At 39.6% G+C, this 19,477-nt stretch overlaps 1 protein-coding gene across 1 annotated transcript in view; it reads right to left on the reverse strand.

Annotated features, from left to right (window-relative positions):
• The window catches only part of agap3 (ArfGAP with GTPase domain, ankyrin repeat and PH domain 3), a 414,103-nt gene extending 397,491 nt beyond the window's left edge, over positions 1-16,612 (reverse strand). The window contains exon 1 of the mRNA XM_061920474.1: positions 15,827-16,612. Coding sequence (XP_061776458.1) covers positions 15,827-16,190 — 364 coding nt within the window. The 5' untranslated portion in view covers positions 16,191-16,612. The remainder of the gene's footprint in view (positions 1-15,826) is intronic.
• Positions 16,613-19,477: the final 2,865 nt, after the last annotated feature.

A 19,477-nucleotide genomic window follows, 5' to 3' on the forward strand; every position in this document is an offset into this window, starting at 1 on the left:
GGAGCCCTAAAATAAACAAAAGTTTGTTGACGGAAAAATTTCAGTTTGTGAAAAAGCATTTTTTGACAAAATGTTTTAGTACGACTTTGGTAAGCTGTGAAGGTGCACCGCTTGATGGCTTCTCGGCTAATTAAACATACGTGTATTATCATGGTGTGTATAAGGTAAGACATATCTGCCGTTTTGTTTCGCAATATTATGCGAAAGGAACTTTTACCTTCAGGTACCTGGTGATCTGTATTTGGGATCTGCATAAGTCCTGAAAATGTAAGCGAGTCCCCCTTTGTAGTCTGTGCCAACACCGTAGTCGAAAAGCTTCTTCTTTTTCTCTATTTTCTTGTTATGGGACTGTCATCCTCCGCTGTTGCCATTTCTAATATAAAATAGTGTAAAGTTCTTACTTATATATTTCAGTAAACTCGCCATAAAAGCGCTAAAACCTACCGGTAAAGTGAGTTTACATTATTCACCCAATGAACTTTAGATATTAGAGAGTTCTGGTCGGACAGTTTTTCACGAGACACATTTCCGACGTTGTTATTGCACTCCTGAGCCACAGATGAGGAGATGCTGCTCTGTTATTGATTTAAGTGAAGTCTGAATGTCATTAAAACAGTTAGCTCCATCTTTTGACACTTCTTCAACTCCCGTCCTTGCACGGTACACCGCTACAACAAAGATGACAGAGAAAAGACGCTGCCGAAGGTGAGAAACGACTGTCAGACAGTGGCTTGAAGATGATCTGTAAAACATAATCTATGCAACATTTTGACCAAAGAACCACCATTACACGTTACGTATACCACGAGAAAGTGTTTTCAATTCAGAAACAAACAAAAAAAGACCGCTTTAATGCCCCCTATAATCCGGTGCGCCTTTTGTAGACCTGATGAGACCCGCTCATCGGCAGTGAATCTTATAATCCGGTGCACCCTATGGTCCAGAAAATACGGTATTTGAGGCAGACCAGCGCCTCTGCTGGTTGCAACCCAGTAGTGGTTGCAACCACATTCTTAAGGATCAATTAACAGATTAATCTATTAATATACCCATTTGTAATTTTGCTTGCAGATGAAACCTCTTCAACGTGATCTCTTTGGGAAAGTGACTACACAGAAAAGCTGAGGCGTCACAATGGCAGCAAGAGAGCTTTGAGGTTTGCCTCACTCTGCCACCCTGATTTCTATTAGAGCACACAATATCCCAGTGTGAAGGCCTATTAGTCATGTCTTAAAATCCCCGGCACTACTCTAAAGCGGGAAGTAGGTTCAGGTGACTGCCCTCGTTCTGAAACCTTGCTGTCAGTCGGCAATCTGAATGCCAGCCGGAGATTTTGCAGCTTCGGAAAACAAGGCTATTGCTCAGAGGTAGAAGTAGATAGTGCGGCAATAAAACATAGCACTCTACGCTCGAGCAGATCCGGCGGAGAGCACACGGGTTAGTGTTCTGGAAAAACTGCTATTAAAAAAAGGGAAGACAAGTTTGGACGCAAAAATTGCAGGAAAAGCGCAGCACACATTTCACATTCCTAGAAAAGTCTTGCTCTGAGCGACAGTCAAATCGGGACAAGAACTCAAGTTGACAAGAACTTAAATCGGTGAATACAAACAAAGATAAAACAGAACCAAACATCGAAGAACACTCAAGGAACAGAACCTATTATTGAAAATCATTTCAAACATATATTTGTAATTTTTTATACTTTTGTTACATTCTCTGACTGTTGTTGTTTCTAATACTGTGTCTGTGCAGCGCCCTGAAAGATACGGAGCAAAATATAACAAAAAATTGATTATACTTCTACAAGTCAAAGTATGCACTGTAACAAAGAAATATCACTTACACAAAAACTTTCTCTGAACACAACAATATTGCAAATGTGCACTGTAACATTTATTTCAGAATAACAAGCATTTGAACAAAATATTATACGCTACCTCATCGACTCAATGGTGAGTATGCTAAAAAGGTCATTAGGCAGCAGGGGCAGGGAGATGTCTGCTCGCATTCATTATCCTGACCATCTGAGCCCAACCACTGAGGTGCACAAAGACCTTTGTTCCCTTTTTAGCTAGCCTCTAAGGTCAACGGAAAATGCATGAAGGTTGAAAGGCATTGTATAAGCGGGGAGAAATACTATCTAGTATGTCCATTCAGGGGTACGATCGTTCCGTAGCCTGCGGCCAAACACTTCAAAAGAACAAAGTTTCCGCAGCATCATCAACTTTAGTACATCACAAAGATGCACATCAGCATGTCGATTTGCCTATTTAACATTCTCTCTCTCTCTATAGTACTAACTGGACACAAAATCAGTGATTTTGGTACATGCTGGGATGCACGAGAATGGAAATTTGACACAGATAACCGATAACTTCCAGTCCTTTACACCGATAACCGATATTTGTGTGTGTGTGTGTGTGTGTGTGTGTGCACACACACACACACATATATATGTATGTACATATATATATATATATATATATATATATATATATATATGCATACATATATGCATATACATACCTATATACATATATATATATATATATATATATACACACATATTCATACATACATACACACATACATACATACACATATATACATGTACAGTATATTTATATATAGATAGATAGATAGATAGATAGATAGATAGATAGATAGATAGATAGATAGATAGATAGATAGATAGATAGATAGATAGATAGATATAAATATATAATTATATATATATATTCATGCAAGATGAGAAGAAATTAATTTGAACAGTTCACACTTTTGTATATACATTTGTATTTATATAAATGTATACACTTTTACAATAAATATACAGATATATTTTAGAAATAGGGAAAATGTCAACTGATAACTATCATTTCTGTACAAATACATTTCCTACATTAATTGTGGGACGGCGTGGCACAGTGGAAGAGTGGCCGTGCGCAACCCGAGGGTCGCTGGTTCAATCCCCACTTAGTACCAACCTCGTCACGTCCGTTGTGTCCAGAGCAAGACACTTCACCCTTGCTCCTGATGGGTGCTGGTTAGCGCCTTGCATGGCAGCTCCCTCCATTAGTGTGTGAATGTATGTGTGAATGGGTAAATGTGGAAGTTGTGTCAAAGCGCTTTGAGTACCGTGAAGGTAGAAAAGCGCGATACAAGTACAACCCATTTATTTATCATTTGTGACCCATGCAAACAATTACAATCATATAAAGCAAAGAAAAAAAAGTTGGAATTTTTTGATACTTCAACTTTTAAATTACTGTATTGATAGACAACCAGCCACTCAAACACTCAGAGTATGATTTCATGAATCGAACAAAAAATCTGTTCAACACAACATACATCATCAATAAGGCCAACAGAGCTAAGCAAATAAGATTCTGCATTTCCGTTAGCAACAACACCGAAACAAGTGGAGTCACATCTTTTGTTGTCTGACAAAAATTAACCACACAGGTCTATAGGAATTTTTAAGTTCCTGACCTTTTATTGGAAAAGGGCCTATTGTCGTCAAGATATTTCGCCCTAAAGTATTCACTTTCAAACTGTTGCCTCTTATCAAATACTTTCTCATCAGTCCTGTGGTTTTACGTTAGCTGCGGTCGCCGCTATTAACGTTAGGTCCAAGCTTAGCAGCTCAGGAAGCTTTGTACTGCTTTCATAAATTTTCACATTTGTCCGCTCGACATCCATTGCTTTCCTCCTCTCCAAGGTTCTCATAGTCATCATTGTCACCGACGTCCCACTGGGTCATCATTGTCACCGACGTCCCACTGGGTGTGAGTTTTCCTTGCCCTTATGTGGGCCTACCGAGGATGTCGTAGTGGTTCGTGTTGTGGTCTGTGCAGCCCTTTGAGACACTGGTGATTTAGGGCTATATAAGTAAACATTGATTGATTGATTGATTGATTGATTGATAGTTAATTTTAAGGTGACCTTTCAGATTTTATTGTATAGAACCTAGTCTTTAACACTACGTTTAATTTCTGTAGAACACGTTTTGCAACCTGGCTTCACGGTGGGGGAGTGGTTAGTGCGCCTGCCTCACAATACGGAGGTCCTGAGTAGTCAGGGTTCCATCCCGGGCTCGGGATCTTTCTGTGTGGAGTTTGCATGTCCTCCCGGTAAATGCGTGGGTTCCCTCCGGGTACTCCGGCTTCCTCCCCCTTCCAAAGACATGCGTCTGGGTATAGGTTGATTGGCAACACTAAATTGACCCTAGCGTGTGAATGTGAGTGTGAATGTTGTCTGTCTATCTGTGTTGGCCCTGTGATGAGGTGGCGACTTGTCCAGGGTGTACTCCGCCTTCCGTCCGATTGTAGCTGAGATAGGCACCAGCGCACCCCGTAACTCCAAAGGGAATAAGCGGTAGGAAATGGATGGATGGACGTTTTGCAACCTACGAGTGAAATGTCTTCTTCTGATAGGCTAAAGAAAGCCCACAGCAGTTGTTTGATACTTTACATTAGTTTTGGATGATACTACAAATGTGGCTATCAATCCGATACCAAGTCGTTACAGGATCATACATTAGTCATAATCAAAAGTCCTCATGTCTCCAGGGACATGTTCCCTGAGTTTATAAACATAATATAATTTTTTTTTAAACGGACCGGGACTTTTCAGAGGCGTTATAATAACGAACATGATTCATTAGTATCGCGGTACTATACTAATACTGGTATACTGTACAACTAGGAGTGGGCGATATGGTCTTTTTTTAATATATCGATATTTTTAAGCCATATCACGATACACGATATATATCTTGATATTTTGCCTTAGCCTCGAATGAACACTTGATGCATATAATCACAGCAGTATGATGATTCTATGTGTCTACATTAAAACATTCTTCTTCATACTGCATTAATATATGTTACTACTGCAGGTTACTACAGACGTTTTTCAATTCTGTTGTTGACTATTTTTTTCATACGGTGTTGATCTGGAAATGTTTGCCTCTGCATTTTGATGGTGTGGGCGTGTGGCACCGAACGGAGATGTTGACATGCGAAGTTTCAAAACACTCTTCATTCTCTAACAGGTGACTTTTCAAATAATTCTACATATTAGCAGTAATGCAACTTTTTATAGCAACACTCCAACACCACACTTGACAAGTTACGGTTGTCTGTTCGACATATTCCCACTTGAAGCCAAACCACCGCCAGACGATGGACCCTCTGCTCTTTTTCTAGGGAATTAATTATTCCTTCATTCGCACTTTCTTTTTCTCGTATTACCACTTGCACGGCTTCGCTAGCATCACAGCTGACGTTACCCAGTCTGCTGTCTCTCTGCTCCGTGAGGGCGTATACGTATGTGACGTATGACGTGACAGTATGTGACGTGTGTAAGTTTGTGCGCTTGCTGTCTGTGAGAAGGAGAGACAGGAAAGAGCGAGGAGAGCCTGTAGTGTAATGCCTGCAGCTAAAAGCAACTGCGTGAGAACGTATACTCGGATATTACAATATAGTCATTTTCTATATCGAACAGAGACAAACCCACGATATATCGTGTATTTCGATATCGCCCAGCTCTATGTAAAACCCTAATAGATAGATAGATAGATATAAAGTACTTTATTGATTCCTTCAGGAGAATTCCTTCAAGTAAATTAAAATTCCAGCAGCAGTGTACAGAGTTGAGATCAATAGATCAATTTAAATAAAAGTAAAAAGTAAATAATGGGGGTTTAAATGGAAACAAAATAGAGAAATATTACAATAAGAATAAAAAATAAAAAACAACAATGGGAATAAAAATATAACAGTAAAATAAGAATATAACAAGACAAAGTAGGCAGTAATGACCATGTTATGAAAACGTATTGCACTGTTATTGTTTTGCATCCCCTGTCATCCTAGTACCCCCCGCCCCGCCCCAGAGAGGAGATGTACAGTCTAATGGCGTGTGGGACAAAGGAGTTTTTGAGTCTATTAGTCCTGCACTTGGGATGAAGCAGTCTAGCACTGAACAGGCTCCCCTGGTTACTGATAACGCCATGCAGAGGGTGACTGGCATCATCCAGGATGCTCACTAGTTTGTCAAGAGTCCTCTTCTCTGCCACCGTCACCAGTGAGTCCAGTTTCATTCCGATAATATTAATTATCGGAATCCGTGACCAGAAAATAAATTGTATCTTACAGATTGGTTTAATTTTTCAGGTGCCATGTAATCAGGACAAAGTTGTTTTAGGTATCCTGGCTTGCAGTGATGAAGATTTTTAGCCACTTATTCAAGCAACTTTGATTACTTGTGAAAGCTTAAGACTTTCACACTGAATCATCGTGGACCACTTTGTACTCCCACATGGTATTTCAGCATTAGCATTTTGCACACTTCCTGACCAGGTCATTATTGCATATTATGGTGAATTATTGTACAACCTTGTTTGGTTTGCACCAGCTGACATACAAGGAAAAACAGAGGGAGAGGGCGACCATTATGTCTGTTATTTGCAAAATGCATCTATAATGTAATAATCACAGAGAAGGTCTTATTGATAAACAAAACGGCAGGCAGACCTTCATAACGACAGTAATTCATTTTGTAAAGGCTACACTTTCTATTCACTCTTTCTTCAACGTTTTTCAACTAAATACATGAGCCACTGGTTGGTTCCTTAGCAACAGACTCTGAATTGATGCAGGATTTAAAAGGGAAAAGATCTGCAGTTCTTCTGTGCAGGTGAAGGCAAGTCAGACAACGAAGTCTGATCAAAAGCTCTTGATGTCATTAAGGCACCGCATCTCATTTAACTCGGCAGTGAGGGAAAAAAAGCAATCAACCAAAAAGGTAACGCCACACTTAAGCGGGATGCACAATACCACCTGTTAATCCTTCTGTCACGTGGTGTGTGCCTACATGCATGGTGGGGAATATCAATTAAGTTTTTTCCTGCAGAGAGACAGCAGGGGTGAGAATTTAAGTGCTAGATGTCATCACTTAATCAATTATAAATACACAAAAATTCTAACCTTCTATTACTGTTCGGAGATATACTCTAGTGTAAAGATATTTTTACTTGTTGCATTGTGCGCTTTAATTTAATTGTGCATATGACAAAATCTGAGCGTGAATGTTGTCTACCTGTGATGGCCCTGTGATGAAGTGGCGACTTGTCCAGGCTGTACCCCGCCTACCGCCCAAATGCAGCTGAAATAAGCTCCAGTATCCCCCGCAACACCGAACGTGACAAGCGGTAGAAAATGGATGGATGGATGGATGACAACTGAATGTATTTTATCTACACCTTCACAGTTCAATTTGAATTATGATTGTTTTATGATGATTTTCATTGCAAATAATGCAGTGCAACCACAGTTCTAAGAATCTAAACTTTCTGTATCCTAATGACACACAGAATGCCTAAAATGTATATTAAGCATGCAAAAAATCACACTGAGGATACAATTATATAATAAAATAACCTAGACGGTGTTTCCCAGACCAATAGATATAATTTCTGCTCTCAAAACTGCTGAAAAATAATGCAGAGAAATAACTCCAAAAGTACCCTAGTGACAAAGATGAAGTGATGTTTGTCAGCATATCGCAACATAGTCCATTAATTAAGGCTATTCAGCTGGCAGCTTTGGGGCCAAAGTGACACCGTTCCAGTTCAGTTCAAAATTTGGGAGACACACTTTTGCAGCAAATTCCTAAAACCACTAGAGCAGGGATCCCCATACTTTTTGACCCGGGGGCTGCATTGGGTTAAAATAATTTGGCCAGGGGCCGGGCTGTGTGTGTGTGTGTGTGTGTGTATATATATATATATATATATATATATATATATATATATATATATATATATATATATATATATATATATATATATATACATATACATACATACAGAGGGGCAAAAAAGTATTTAGTCAGCCAAGTTGTGCAAGTTCTCCCACTTAAAATGATGACAGAGGTCTGTAATTTTTATCATAGGTACACTTCAACTGTGAGAGACAAATGTGAAAAAAAAGTCCAGTCTTCTTCAGTGTTCGAATCAAACAGTTGGGCGAATACGGCATCCGTCTCGTCGAAGTCGTCATTAAACGAGTCAGTGTTGCTGCTGTTAATGTTAATCTCTCGCTGCTGCCCTATTCCCGTGTTCTACTGTGTGACTGATCGCCTTGAGTTTAAACTCGGCACGCCTCCCGCAGTCATATATCCCAGCATGCACCTCGCGCTTCTTCTTCTACAAGGGAAAATAAGGTAGGCGGCTGATTACTGTAGTTGCGAGACCTCTTGTGGCATGTTTAATTCGGACACTGAAGGAGAAGAATTTGAGGGATTCGTGGATGAGGAATAACTTAATAAAGTGAGCTTTACATGTTTATTTTGTGTGTTGTGTTGTGTGACAGTAACGTTTGAGCAACGTTGAGTTATTGATATATTGTTATTGCTTTGCACTATTTCGAGACGTCGTTAATGGAGTCAGTGTCGCTGCTGTTGTCTAGCAGTTCAGTGACAATTCCTGCTTTCCTGAAATCATGTCTCCCAATAGGAGCCATTTAGGGGTCTTTACATAAACACACAAATGGAAATGAAACGGCACGCCCTGGCGCAGTCATATATCCCAGCATGCACCGCGTGCTTCTTCTCGTGCGGGGGAAAATTAAATCGGCAACTGCTTACCGTAGTTGTGAGACCTGTTGTGGCTCAGTATTGGTCCATGTATAAGGCGCACCGGATTATAAGGCGCACTGTCATCTTTTGAGAAAATTTTTGTTTTTAGGTACGCCTTATTGTGCGGAAAATACGGTAAGCCAATTGACCAAAACTGTATTTATTAAAGTTTTTAAGCAGTGGCACAAACATTCATGTCATTTCCAAAACAGAAAGTGCAAAATTGTCACAGACATTTTAAAACAAGCTATTATTGCACTTTTGTGCATGATGTCACTAAGATAACATATCAAAACAACATTAAATGAAAGTGCAGTTTCTGTACAGAACGCCACTACAATAGTTTAAAACAAATAAAGTGCACTTTTATGCATGATCTCACACAAGATATTTAAATAAGTGTCAAATAAAAATGAGCTGCATGATAGGAAATCAAATAGTGTATGACCTTTGCAATGTGGTAGTTTACTGCGGACATTATCTTCTTGTGTTGTTGTCTATTTTTTTCATACGGTGTTGATCTGGAAATGTTTGCCTCAGTATTTTGATGTGTGGGCGTGTGGCACCGACTGGAGATGTTGACATGCGGAGTAAGCACTCTTCATTCTCTAGCAGGTGACTTTTCAAATGATGCTACATATTAGCAGTAATGCTACTTTTGGTAGCAACGCTTGTGCCCCATTTTTGACAAATAAAAAATGTCTATTCAACATATTCCCGCTTGAAGCCGAACCACCGCCAGACGATGGACCCCCACCTGTTTTTCTTGCGAATTAATTTTTCCTTCATTTGTTACCAGATTCGCACCTTCTTTCTCTCGTATTACCCCTCGCACGGCTTCGCTAGCATCACAGCTAACATTACCCAGTCTGCTACCTCTCCGTTCCGCGAGGGCGTATACGTATGTGACGTATGTAAGAAAGTGCGCTTACTGTCTGTGAGAAGGAGACACAAGGATTGGGGAGAACCTGTAGTATAATGCCCACAGCTAAAAGCAACTGAGTGAGAACGTATACTCGAATATCACGATATAGTTCTCTTCTATATCGCAGAGACAAACCCGCGATATATCGCGTTTATCGATATATCGCCCAGCCGTAATTTGTGGTGTACCTCATTTAGGTCCTCTCTTTTTTATTATTTGGGCTATTCAACTGGGTGGGCATGCAAGTTCAGATCAAAAAACGTGTGAGAGACTCACATTTTTGCAACAGACTCTTAAAAACACTACAGCGCTGTCATAGAAATAATTGTTGCCTATTTTTATTGTTGTTGGCTATTTTTGCAAAATGTCCCTAAATACAGCAAAGCTAATAGCAAATAGACAAAAATAAAATTTCTACTGTAGAAGATGCTGGTTCTCCAGAACATACAAAATAAAAGTAGAATACCGTAGTAGTAAAGGGAGAAGTCAGGATATGTGGCCCCAAAAACTATTTAGTTGACTATCCCTGCCATAAGTGTTTGCTGTATGCATGCTGTCAAAAGATTACATGAGTAATTCCAAGCAAACAAAATAGCAAATCTGAGCAACGGCAACTACAGTGAGAAATTCCTCTGTAAACAATTGCATATGTGTTGGTGTAGTATAATACTTAACCATAAGGACAGTAAAACAAACCAGCAGCCCTCCCATTTTTCAGTCAGTAGTTCTCTCTCTCTCTCACTCACACACACACACACACACACAAAGAGTACATTCCTTCTTTATATTTGAGCGACCATGTTTACTACAAAAAACAAAATAGAATAAAATGTGGATATCTTTTAGAGGACCGTATATTTCGGACTATAAGGCCCATTTAAAATCCTTTCATTTTCTCAAAACTGGACACTGCGTGTTATCACCCGGTGCGCCTAATATATGGAATAGTTTTGGTTGTGCTTGCTGACCTCGAAGCTATATCATTTGGTACATGGTGAAATGATAAGTGTGACCAGTAGATGGCAGTCACACTTACAGTAAGAGTTACATGTAGACTGCAATATGACTCAAGTAAACAACACCAACATTTTATGTTCCACTGAAAATATAGAACATTACACACGGCGCTCAAAGATCCATCAAAATGTTTTAGTACGACTTTGGTAAGCCCTGAAGCCTCATCGCTTGATGGAATTTAATGTGCTTCAACATACGAGTATTATTATGGTGTGTGTATAAGGTAAGACATTATCTGGCATTTTTTTCAAAATATTATGCAAAAGGAATTGTTCTTACCTTCTGGTACCTGCTGATCTGTATTTGGGATCCGTATTAGTCCTGAAAAATTGTGCGCCTCTGCCTTTGTAGTTCGTGTTGACATTGTCGTCGATAAGCTTCTTCTTTTTCTCTATCTTCTTGTTATGGGACATTCATCTTCCGCTGTTGCTATTTCTAATATACAGTAGAGTAAAGTTCTTACTTATATCCGTCAGTAAATTCACCATGAAAGCGCTAAAACATACCGGTTTACATAATTCACCAAAGGAACTTTAGAGAGTTCCAGTCGAATGATTTTTCACGGAACACATTTCTGGCGTTGTTGTTGTTTCCTGGATGAGGAGATGCTACTCAGTTATTGTTTTAAGTAAAGTCTGAATGTCATTAACACAGTTAGCTCCATATTTTTACAATTCTTCCACTCTCATCCTTGCACGCTACACAGCTACAACAAAGATGACGGAGAAAAGACGCTGCCAAAGGTGAGCCACATAAATAGGACCGCCCACAAAACTGTGCATCTGAAAGCGGCTTGAAGATGATCTGTAAAACATAATCTATGCAACATTTAGACCAAATAACCACCACCACTTGTTGTGTAGCCAAACAAGGAAGTTTTTTCAATTTAGAAAAAACAAAAACAATAATATGACCCCTTTACAGGCCTACTGAAACCCACTACTACCGACCACAAAGTCTGATAGTTTATACATCAATGATGAAATGTTAACATTGCAACACATGCCAATACGGCCCGTTTGGTTTATTAAATTGCAATTTTAAATTTCCCGCGAAATGTCCTGTTGAAAACGTCACGGAATGATGACGCGTGCTTGTGACGTAATTGGTTTTAACGGCCATTTTATTCCAGCACCACTCACGGCTAAAAGTCGTCCGATTTAATCGCATAATTACACAGTATTCCGGACATCTGTGTTGCTGAATCTTTTGCAATTAGTTCAATTAATAATGGATACTATACAGAAGAATGCATTTGGTGGAAAGCGGTGTATTTCGGCCGGCTGCAGCAACACAAACACAGCCGGTGTTTCTTTGTTTGATGTGAAGCTTTAATATGGAAAAGAGCGGTCAAGCGAACATGTTTCTCTGCCATATGTCAACCGGCAGGTTTTGGTGAGAAAATTGTGGTAGTAAGTTGGCTCTTACCGTGAACATGAGCGGAGCTTGTGTCGTTCTTCCTGCAGCAGCTGTCAAAATAATATACTACTTATTTAAATAATTTTCTTTTTGCCACCCAAGCCCTACAGTTTCTGAAGTTTCCAGGGAATTATTCCAAAATGTTTAAACATCATGTTGACCTAATCAATTAAGTATGGATCACATACTGATACTACCCATGATATTGACCAATTAATGGATCAATCCCCCCTACTCTTGCATGTCGTGTACTGACTGTAACAATGCTGACACACCAGCAGGTGTTGTCATATTATCCTCCTTATAGACTCTTATTAATGTATTTGTTAATTTCCTATCAACAGCTTCTTACTTTCTTATGTAACGTAGTTCCATCTACACTTTCGAAACTTTGCTCGATAGTTTAGCGGCTAGCTTAGCTATTACATGTATAGTCTCGTCCTCCATTGATAATAATATGTAATAATGATACTTAAGATACTAAGAAATTCAGATTATTTGCCATAAAGGAAATTATTATTATTAATTTCGGGGAAGGGGCTCATCGGTGTGTTTGCAGGGACATAGCTGCTAGCCGCTTGTCAGCTGGGGGACTGAAAAAATAAATCTGTTTGTAAGAGAGATACACCGATTATCGGCGCCAATATTTCGTATTATGCTATACATCGGTATCTGCTTTTTTTTACAACTAAAACAGCAGCATTTTTTCTCCGTAATCTATGTTGTAGCGGTGTAGCGTGGAAGAGGTGTCAAAAGATGGAGCGAACTGCTTTAATGACATTCAGACTTTACTTAAATCAATAACGGAGCATCATGTCTTCATCCGGAAACAAAGCGTCCAACCGGAACTCTCTAATAACTAAAGTTCCTTGGGTGAATAATGTAAACTCACTACACCAGTATGTTTTAGCGCTTTCATGGTGAGTTTACTGACGGAGAAAAGTAAGAAATTTACACTACTTTATATTACAAATGGCAACAGTAGAGGATGAATGTCCCACAACAAGAAGATAGAGAAAAAGAAGAAGCTTATTGACTACGGACAACAAAGGCGGACGCGCGTATTTTCTCAGGCTTTATGCAGATCCCAAATACAGATCAGCAAGTACCAGAAGGTAAGAAAAGTTGCTTTTGCATAATATTGCGAAACAAAACGCCAGATAATATGTCTTACCTTATACACACACCATAATAATACTTGTATGTTTAATGCGCCGACAAGTCATCACGCGGTGCAGCTTCATAGCTTACCAAAGTCGTACTAAAACATTTTGATAGATTTTTGAGCCCCTTATTTAATCTTCTATATTTCCAATGGAACATATAAAGTGTTGGTGTTGTTTACTTGAGTCATATTGCAGTCTACACGTATTTCTTATGTTTGAATGCCATCTACTGGTCACACTTATCATTACACCATATCCCAAATAAAATTGCTTTGAGGTCGGTAAGCAAAACCAGAATTATTCCGTACATTAGGCGCACCGGGTAATAAGACGCACTGTCGAGTTTTGAGGGGAAAAATGTTTCTAAGTGAGCCTTATAGTTTGGATAATACGGTATATCAAAGTTGAAAATATGTGAAATTTCATATGTTCATTTTTTTTCTGTCAAAATGGAAATTATGAAAACATTAACAAAAAAAAATGAAGTTTGACATGTGTGCTGTACACTGACTTTCCTAAAAGTACATTTAAGCTTTGTTTCTATAGTATTGTGCCTTCTGACAATATACTTAATGGGGAAAAGCAAACCGTGTACTCACTTTTGTGTGACAACATACATGCATCTCTAGTTCACCCAAGTTCCACACAACAAATGAATGCTGACAAATTAAACAAGAAGTAGATATCCCAAAACAAGTGAAGTTGGCACATTGTGTAAACCGTAAATAAAAACAAAATACAATGATTTGCAAATCCTTTTCAACCTATATTCAATTGAATAGACTGCAATGACAAGATATTTAAAGTTCGAACTGAGAAAATGTGTTGTTTTGCAAATATTAGCTCATTTGGAATTTGATGCCTGCAACATGTTTCAAATGAGCTTGCACAAGTGCCAAAAAAGACTGAGAAAGTTGAGGAATGCTCATCAAACACTTATTTGGAACATCCCACAGGTGAACAGGCTAATTGGGAACAGGTGGGTGCCATGATTGGGTACAATAGCAGCTTCCATTAAATGCTCAGTCATTCACAAACAAGGATGGGGCGAGGGTCAACACTTTGTGAATAAATGCGTGAGCAAATTCTCAAACTGTTTAAGAAACAACATTTCTCAACCAGCTACTGCAAGGAATTTAGGGATTTCACTATCTACGGTCCGTAATATCATCAATAGATTCAGACAATCCGGTGAAATCACTGCACGTAAGCGGCAAGCTCGTGACTTTCGATCCCTCAGCGGCACTGCATCAAAAACTGACATCAGTGTGTAAAGGATATCACCACATGGGCTCAGGAACACTTCAGAAAACCACTCTCAGTAACTACAGTGCATCGCTACATCTGTAAGTGCAAGGTAAAACTCTACTATGCAAAGCGAAAGCCATTTATCAACAACACCCAGAAACGCCGCTGGCTTCGCTGGGCCCGAGCTCATCCAAGACGGACTGATGCAAAGTGGAAATGTGTTTTGTGGTCTGATGAGTCAACATTTCAAATTGTTTTTGGAAACTGTGGACGTCGTGTCCTCCGAAACAAAGAGAAAAAGAACCATACATTAGGCGCAAAGTTCAAAAGCCAGCATCTGTGATGGTATGGGGGTGTATTAGTGGCCAAGGCACGCGTAACTTACACATCTGTAAAGGCACCATTAATGCTGAAATGTACATACAGGTTTTGGAGCAACGTATGTTGCCATCCGAGCAACGTTATCATGAACGCCCCTGCTTATTTCAACAAGACAATGCCAAGCCATGTGTTGAAACTGCGAGGCTTTATAGTAAAAGAGTGAGGGTACTAGACTAGCCTGCCTGTAGTCCATGCCTGTCTCCCATTGAAAATGTGTGGTGCAATATGAAGCCAATATACAACAACGGAGACCCCGGACTGTTGAACAACTCAAGCTGTACATCAAGCAAGAATGGGAAAGAATTCCACCTGAAAAGCTTCAAAAATTGGTATCCTCAGTTCCCAAACATTTACTTAGTGTTGTTAAAAGGAAAGGCCATGTAACACAGTGGTAAAAATCCCCTTGTGCCAACTTTTTTGCAATGTGTTGCTGCCATTAAACACCAAGTTAATGATTATTTCCCCCAAAAAACTTGTGTTTCTCAGTTCGAAGATAAAATATCTTGTCTTTGCAGTCTACTCAATTGGATATAAGTTGAAAAGGATTTGCAAATCACTGTATTCCGTTTTTATTTTACAATTTACACAACATGCCAACTTCACTGGTTTTGGGTTTCGCACAACTAAAAAGGCTGCTATGTAAAGTCTCCTTTACCGTCATCGTGCAAGATAACAACATTAAACCAGATAAGTGAGACCATAACAAGCCCAATGACATCCATCGTGGCTTTTCCTTTGTAGCTTGCTACATTATGATTTGCTGCCCAGTGTGTGTCAGCCTTTGGTTTCATGTGACATGCAGACAGCTTCATTGACAAGCGTTCAAATCAAACAAACAATCTTTGCAAGGAGGTCACACTCCCATCTTTATGGAGTGCAATGCATGCAGTGAGACAACAAGGCACCCAAAGTGGGATTGTTGACAGTGTGGTGGGCTCACAGCAGCACCCCCCCAACCCCCCCAGAACTAAGCCCTCAATGAATGAAGCCCTGAGAGCAGAACATGGTTCTGTGCCTGCACACCCACCTTCAATGGAGATCACGTGCTCTCGGATCTGGTTCTGCAGGGCCAGGTCGTCAATGCGCTCGATCAGGTCGTAGATGGCGTAAATGTTCGGATGGACGGACTCGAACCGATGGATCTCAGCACGGATGGCGGCGGAGTTGGACAGGACGAACTGCGAGGCGGCCGGCCCGGACTGAACCGCTTGGCCGGAGACGGTGCCCGAGCCGAACTGTCCGCCGCCGGAGCTCGCGGACGACCCGGACCCGAACTGGGACGGGATGGACTGGGGCACGGGAACCGGGGCCGGCACCGTGCCCGGGGTGGGCATGGCCGGCTGGGACTGCGGCGAGATGCCGGACATCGGGACGCTGGATTGGAAATTCATCCTTCGGCGTTTCTTTGAGTGGCTGCGGGACTTTGTCGTGTGTTAGCAACAAACAACAACCGAACAAAAGACGTCCGCGCGGGTCGTGGTGTTGTGGACCAGAAGCATCAATAGTTGCTCGCGGATTGTAACAAAACGCCACGACTCTCGCTCATATTCAAACTTGGTGCATATTCCGTTCTTTGGCCAGATGTACCAGATTAGGGGCGCCGCTTTTTTTCGTCTCGTTCCCCCGTCAGCCAACCACTTGGACGCGGCACTCCTCGGTGGGCTCCACCGCTCTTTCTGGCCGAAGCAGGGAGACAATGGGCTCGGCTTGTGCACGGCGCCCCGGTCCGCTGTCTTCAATGGTCGCTTTCAATTTGGAAGTAATGTCGAGTCCTCCTCTGGCCAAGTGGTCCCTGCCCAGTACCCTCCTCCGCATGCGCCTACGTCACCATCACGTCACCCTGCTTGGGATGGGGGAGGGTGTGATTTGATTCGGAGAGGAGGAAGAGGGGTTGAAAGTCGCTCAATAACCTACCTGGCGGTTATGTAACTGTAGCAAAATGATCTTTTTCACACGGTATAGCTTCTACTTCGCGCATAAATATATGTATGTATATATATATGTATATGCGTATACATACATGTATATATATATATATATATATATATATACGTACATGTATATATAAATATATATATATATATATATATATACACACATAAAATATACATATATATATGCACATATATACATGTATATATACGTATATACATATATATACATACATATATTTACATATATATACATACATATATTTACATACATATATGCATACATATATATATATACGTACATATGTTTACATACATATATACGTAGATATACACGTATATATACATGTATATATACATATATACATGTATACAGTATATATAAATATATATACACATATATACATGTATATATACATATATACATACATATATTTACATACATATCTACATATATACATATATATACATACATATGTATATATACATATATACATATATACATACATATATTTACATATATATATATCCATACATATATGTATACATACATATATACATGCATATATTTACATACATATATTTACATACATATATACATATATATACATCCATATACATACATATATACATACAAAATATATATATATATAAATATATATGTGTATATATCTATATATATACATGTGTATGTATATGAACCCCATATATATATATATATATATATATATATATATATATATATATATATGGGGTTCATATATATATAAATAAATAAATAAATAAATGGGTTGTACTTGTATAGCGCTTTTCTACCTTCAAGGTACTCAAAGTGCTTTGACACTACTTCCACATTTACCCATTCACACACTGATGGAGGGAGCTGCCATGCAAGGCACCAAACAGCACCCATCAGGAGCAAGGGTGAAGTGTCTTGCTCAGGACACAACGGACATGACGAGGTTGGTATTAGGTGGGATTTGAACCAGGGACCCTTGGGTTGCGCACGGCCACTCTACCACTGCGCCACGCCGTCCCATATATATTATATATGTATATATGTATGTATATATATATATATATATATATATATATATATATATATATATATATATATATATATATATATATATATATATATATATATATATATATATATATATATATATATATATATATATATATATATATATATATATATATATATATATATATATATATATATATATATATATATGGGGTTCATATATATATATATGGGGTTCACGGTGGGGGAGGGGTTAGTGCGTCTGCCTCACAATACGAAGGTCCTGCAGTCTTGGGTTCAATCGGGATCAATCTGTGTGGAGTTTGCATGTTCTCCCTGTGAATGCGTGGGTTCCCTGCGGGGACTCCGGCTTCCTCCCATTTCCGAAGACACACACCTGGGGATAGGTTGATTGGCAACACTAAATTGGCTCCAGTGTGTGAATGTGAGTGTGAATGTTGTCTGTCTATCTGTGTTGGTCCTGCGATGAGGTGGCGACTTGTCCAGGGTGCACCCCGCCTTCCGCCCGATTGTAGCTGAGATAGGCGCCAGCGCCCCCCGCGACCCCAAAAGGGAATAAGCGGTAGAAAATGGATGGATGGGAATATTGAACATGTCAAAGCTAGCAGCATCAGTACTTCTTTGTGGTTGTTGAATGGACAGTGACATGGGAGTCCGTGCAAACACGCCACTTACAGGCTGAGAGTAAAACATCTCATTGGTTTGATTGGACACTGCTGTATAATGGGGTAATGGGGAAAAATTGGGATTTTTATACATTTGATTCTGAGTCAATTCATGATTTTCAATAATCGATTTAAAAAATATATCTCTTTTATTGCTGTTGATTGAATGAATGAATCAATCAATTAATTTATTTATTCTAGTAGACAGACATATGTAGCTAAACTTCATTACTCTTTGTAATTTGACAAACATGCATTGGCCCCCACCGAAAAGGGACACAGGAAAAAAGCAAGAATGCTTATCCATGTCCCTCCCCTAATTTACAAACAATTTATATGCTGGTTTTAAATGTTGGTTATATAGTCCAAGTTTCAACAGCAAATTCAATGGATAAACGACATGTTATCAGTGTAACATGATAATGGATGATAACACGTTTTTTGGGGGGGGGTTGTATTTTTTTTTTTTTTTTGGTGATTTCTTAGTCCACATGACATCCAATTCATGTTTCTACTTGTTCCAGCCGTCCGTCGTATAGCCGGCCAAAGGTCCCATCAGCCCAGTCCCACACACCTGCTGGAAAACACTTTGTCATAGCATTAAGCGACCATGAGATTTGCTCCATCTTTGCCTGGGTATCTTTTGTCTTCTGAAGCCTTGTCTGGTGTGTTATGTCCTTTATTCCACAGTGAGTTCTTTTGCAGCCGTGTTCCACAGTTGAGATTGTACAAACAACTAGTCATGTTTTTGATAGTTTCCCAACAAAACATTTTTTTGTTGAACACTCTTAGGCTAGAAGACAGTTTAATTTCTCCGCTCATATTGTCCCACATTTTCATAAATTCCATCCATCCATTTTGTTGTCCCTTTCAGGGTCGAAGGTGATGCTGGAGCCTATCTCAGCTGCATTCGGGCGGAAGGCGGGGTACAACCTGGACAAGTTGCCAACTCATCGCAGGGCCAACACAGATAGACAACATTCACACTCACATTCTCCCACTAGGGCCAATTTAGTGTTGCCAATCAACCTATC

This window comes from Nerophis ophidion, linkage group LG14 (assembly GCF_033978795.1).
Source record: "Nerophis ophidion isolate RoL-2023_Sa linkage group LG14, RoL_Noph_v1.0, whole genome shotgun sequence".
NCBI classification, from domain to species: domain Eukaryota; kingdom Metazoa; phylum Chordata; class Actinopteri; order Syngnathiformes; family Syngnathidae; genus Nerophis; species Nerophis ophidion.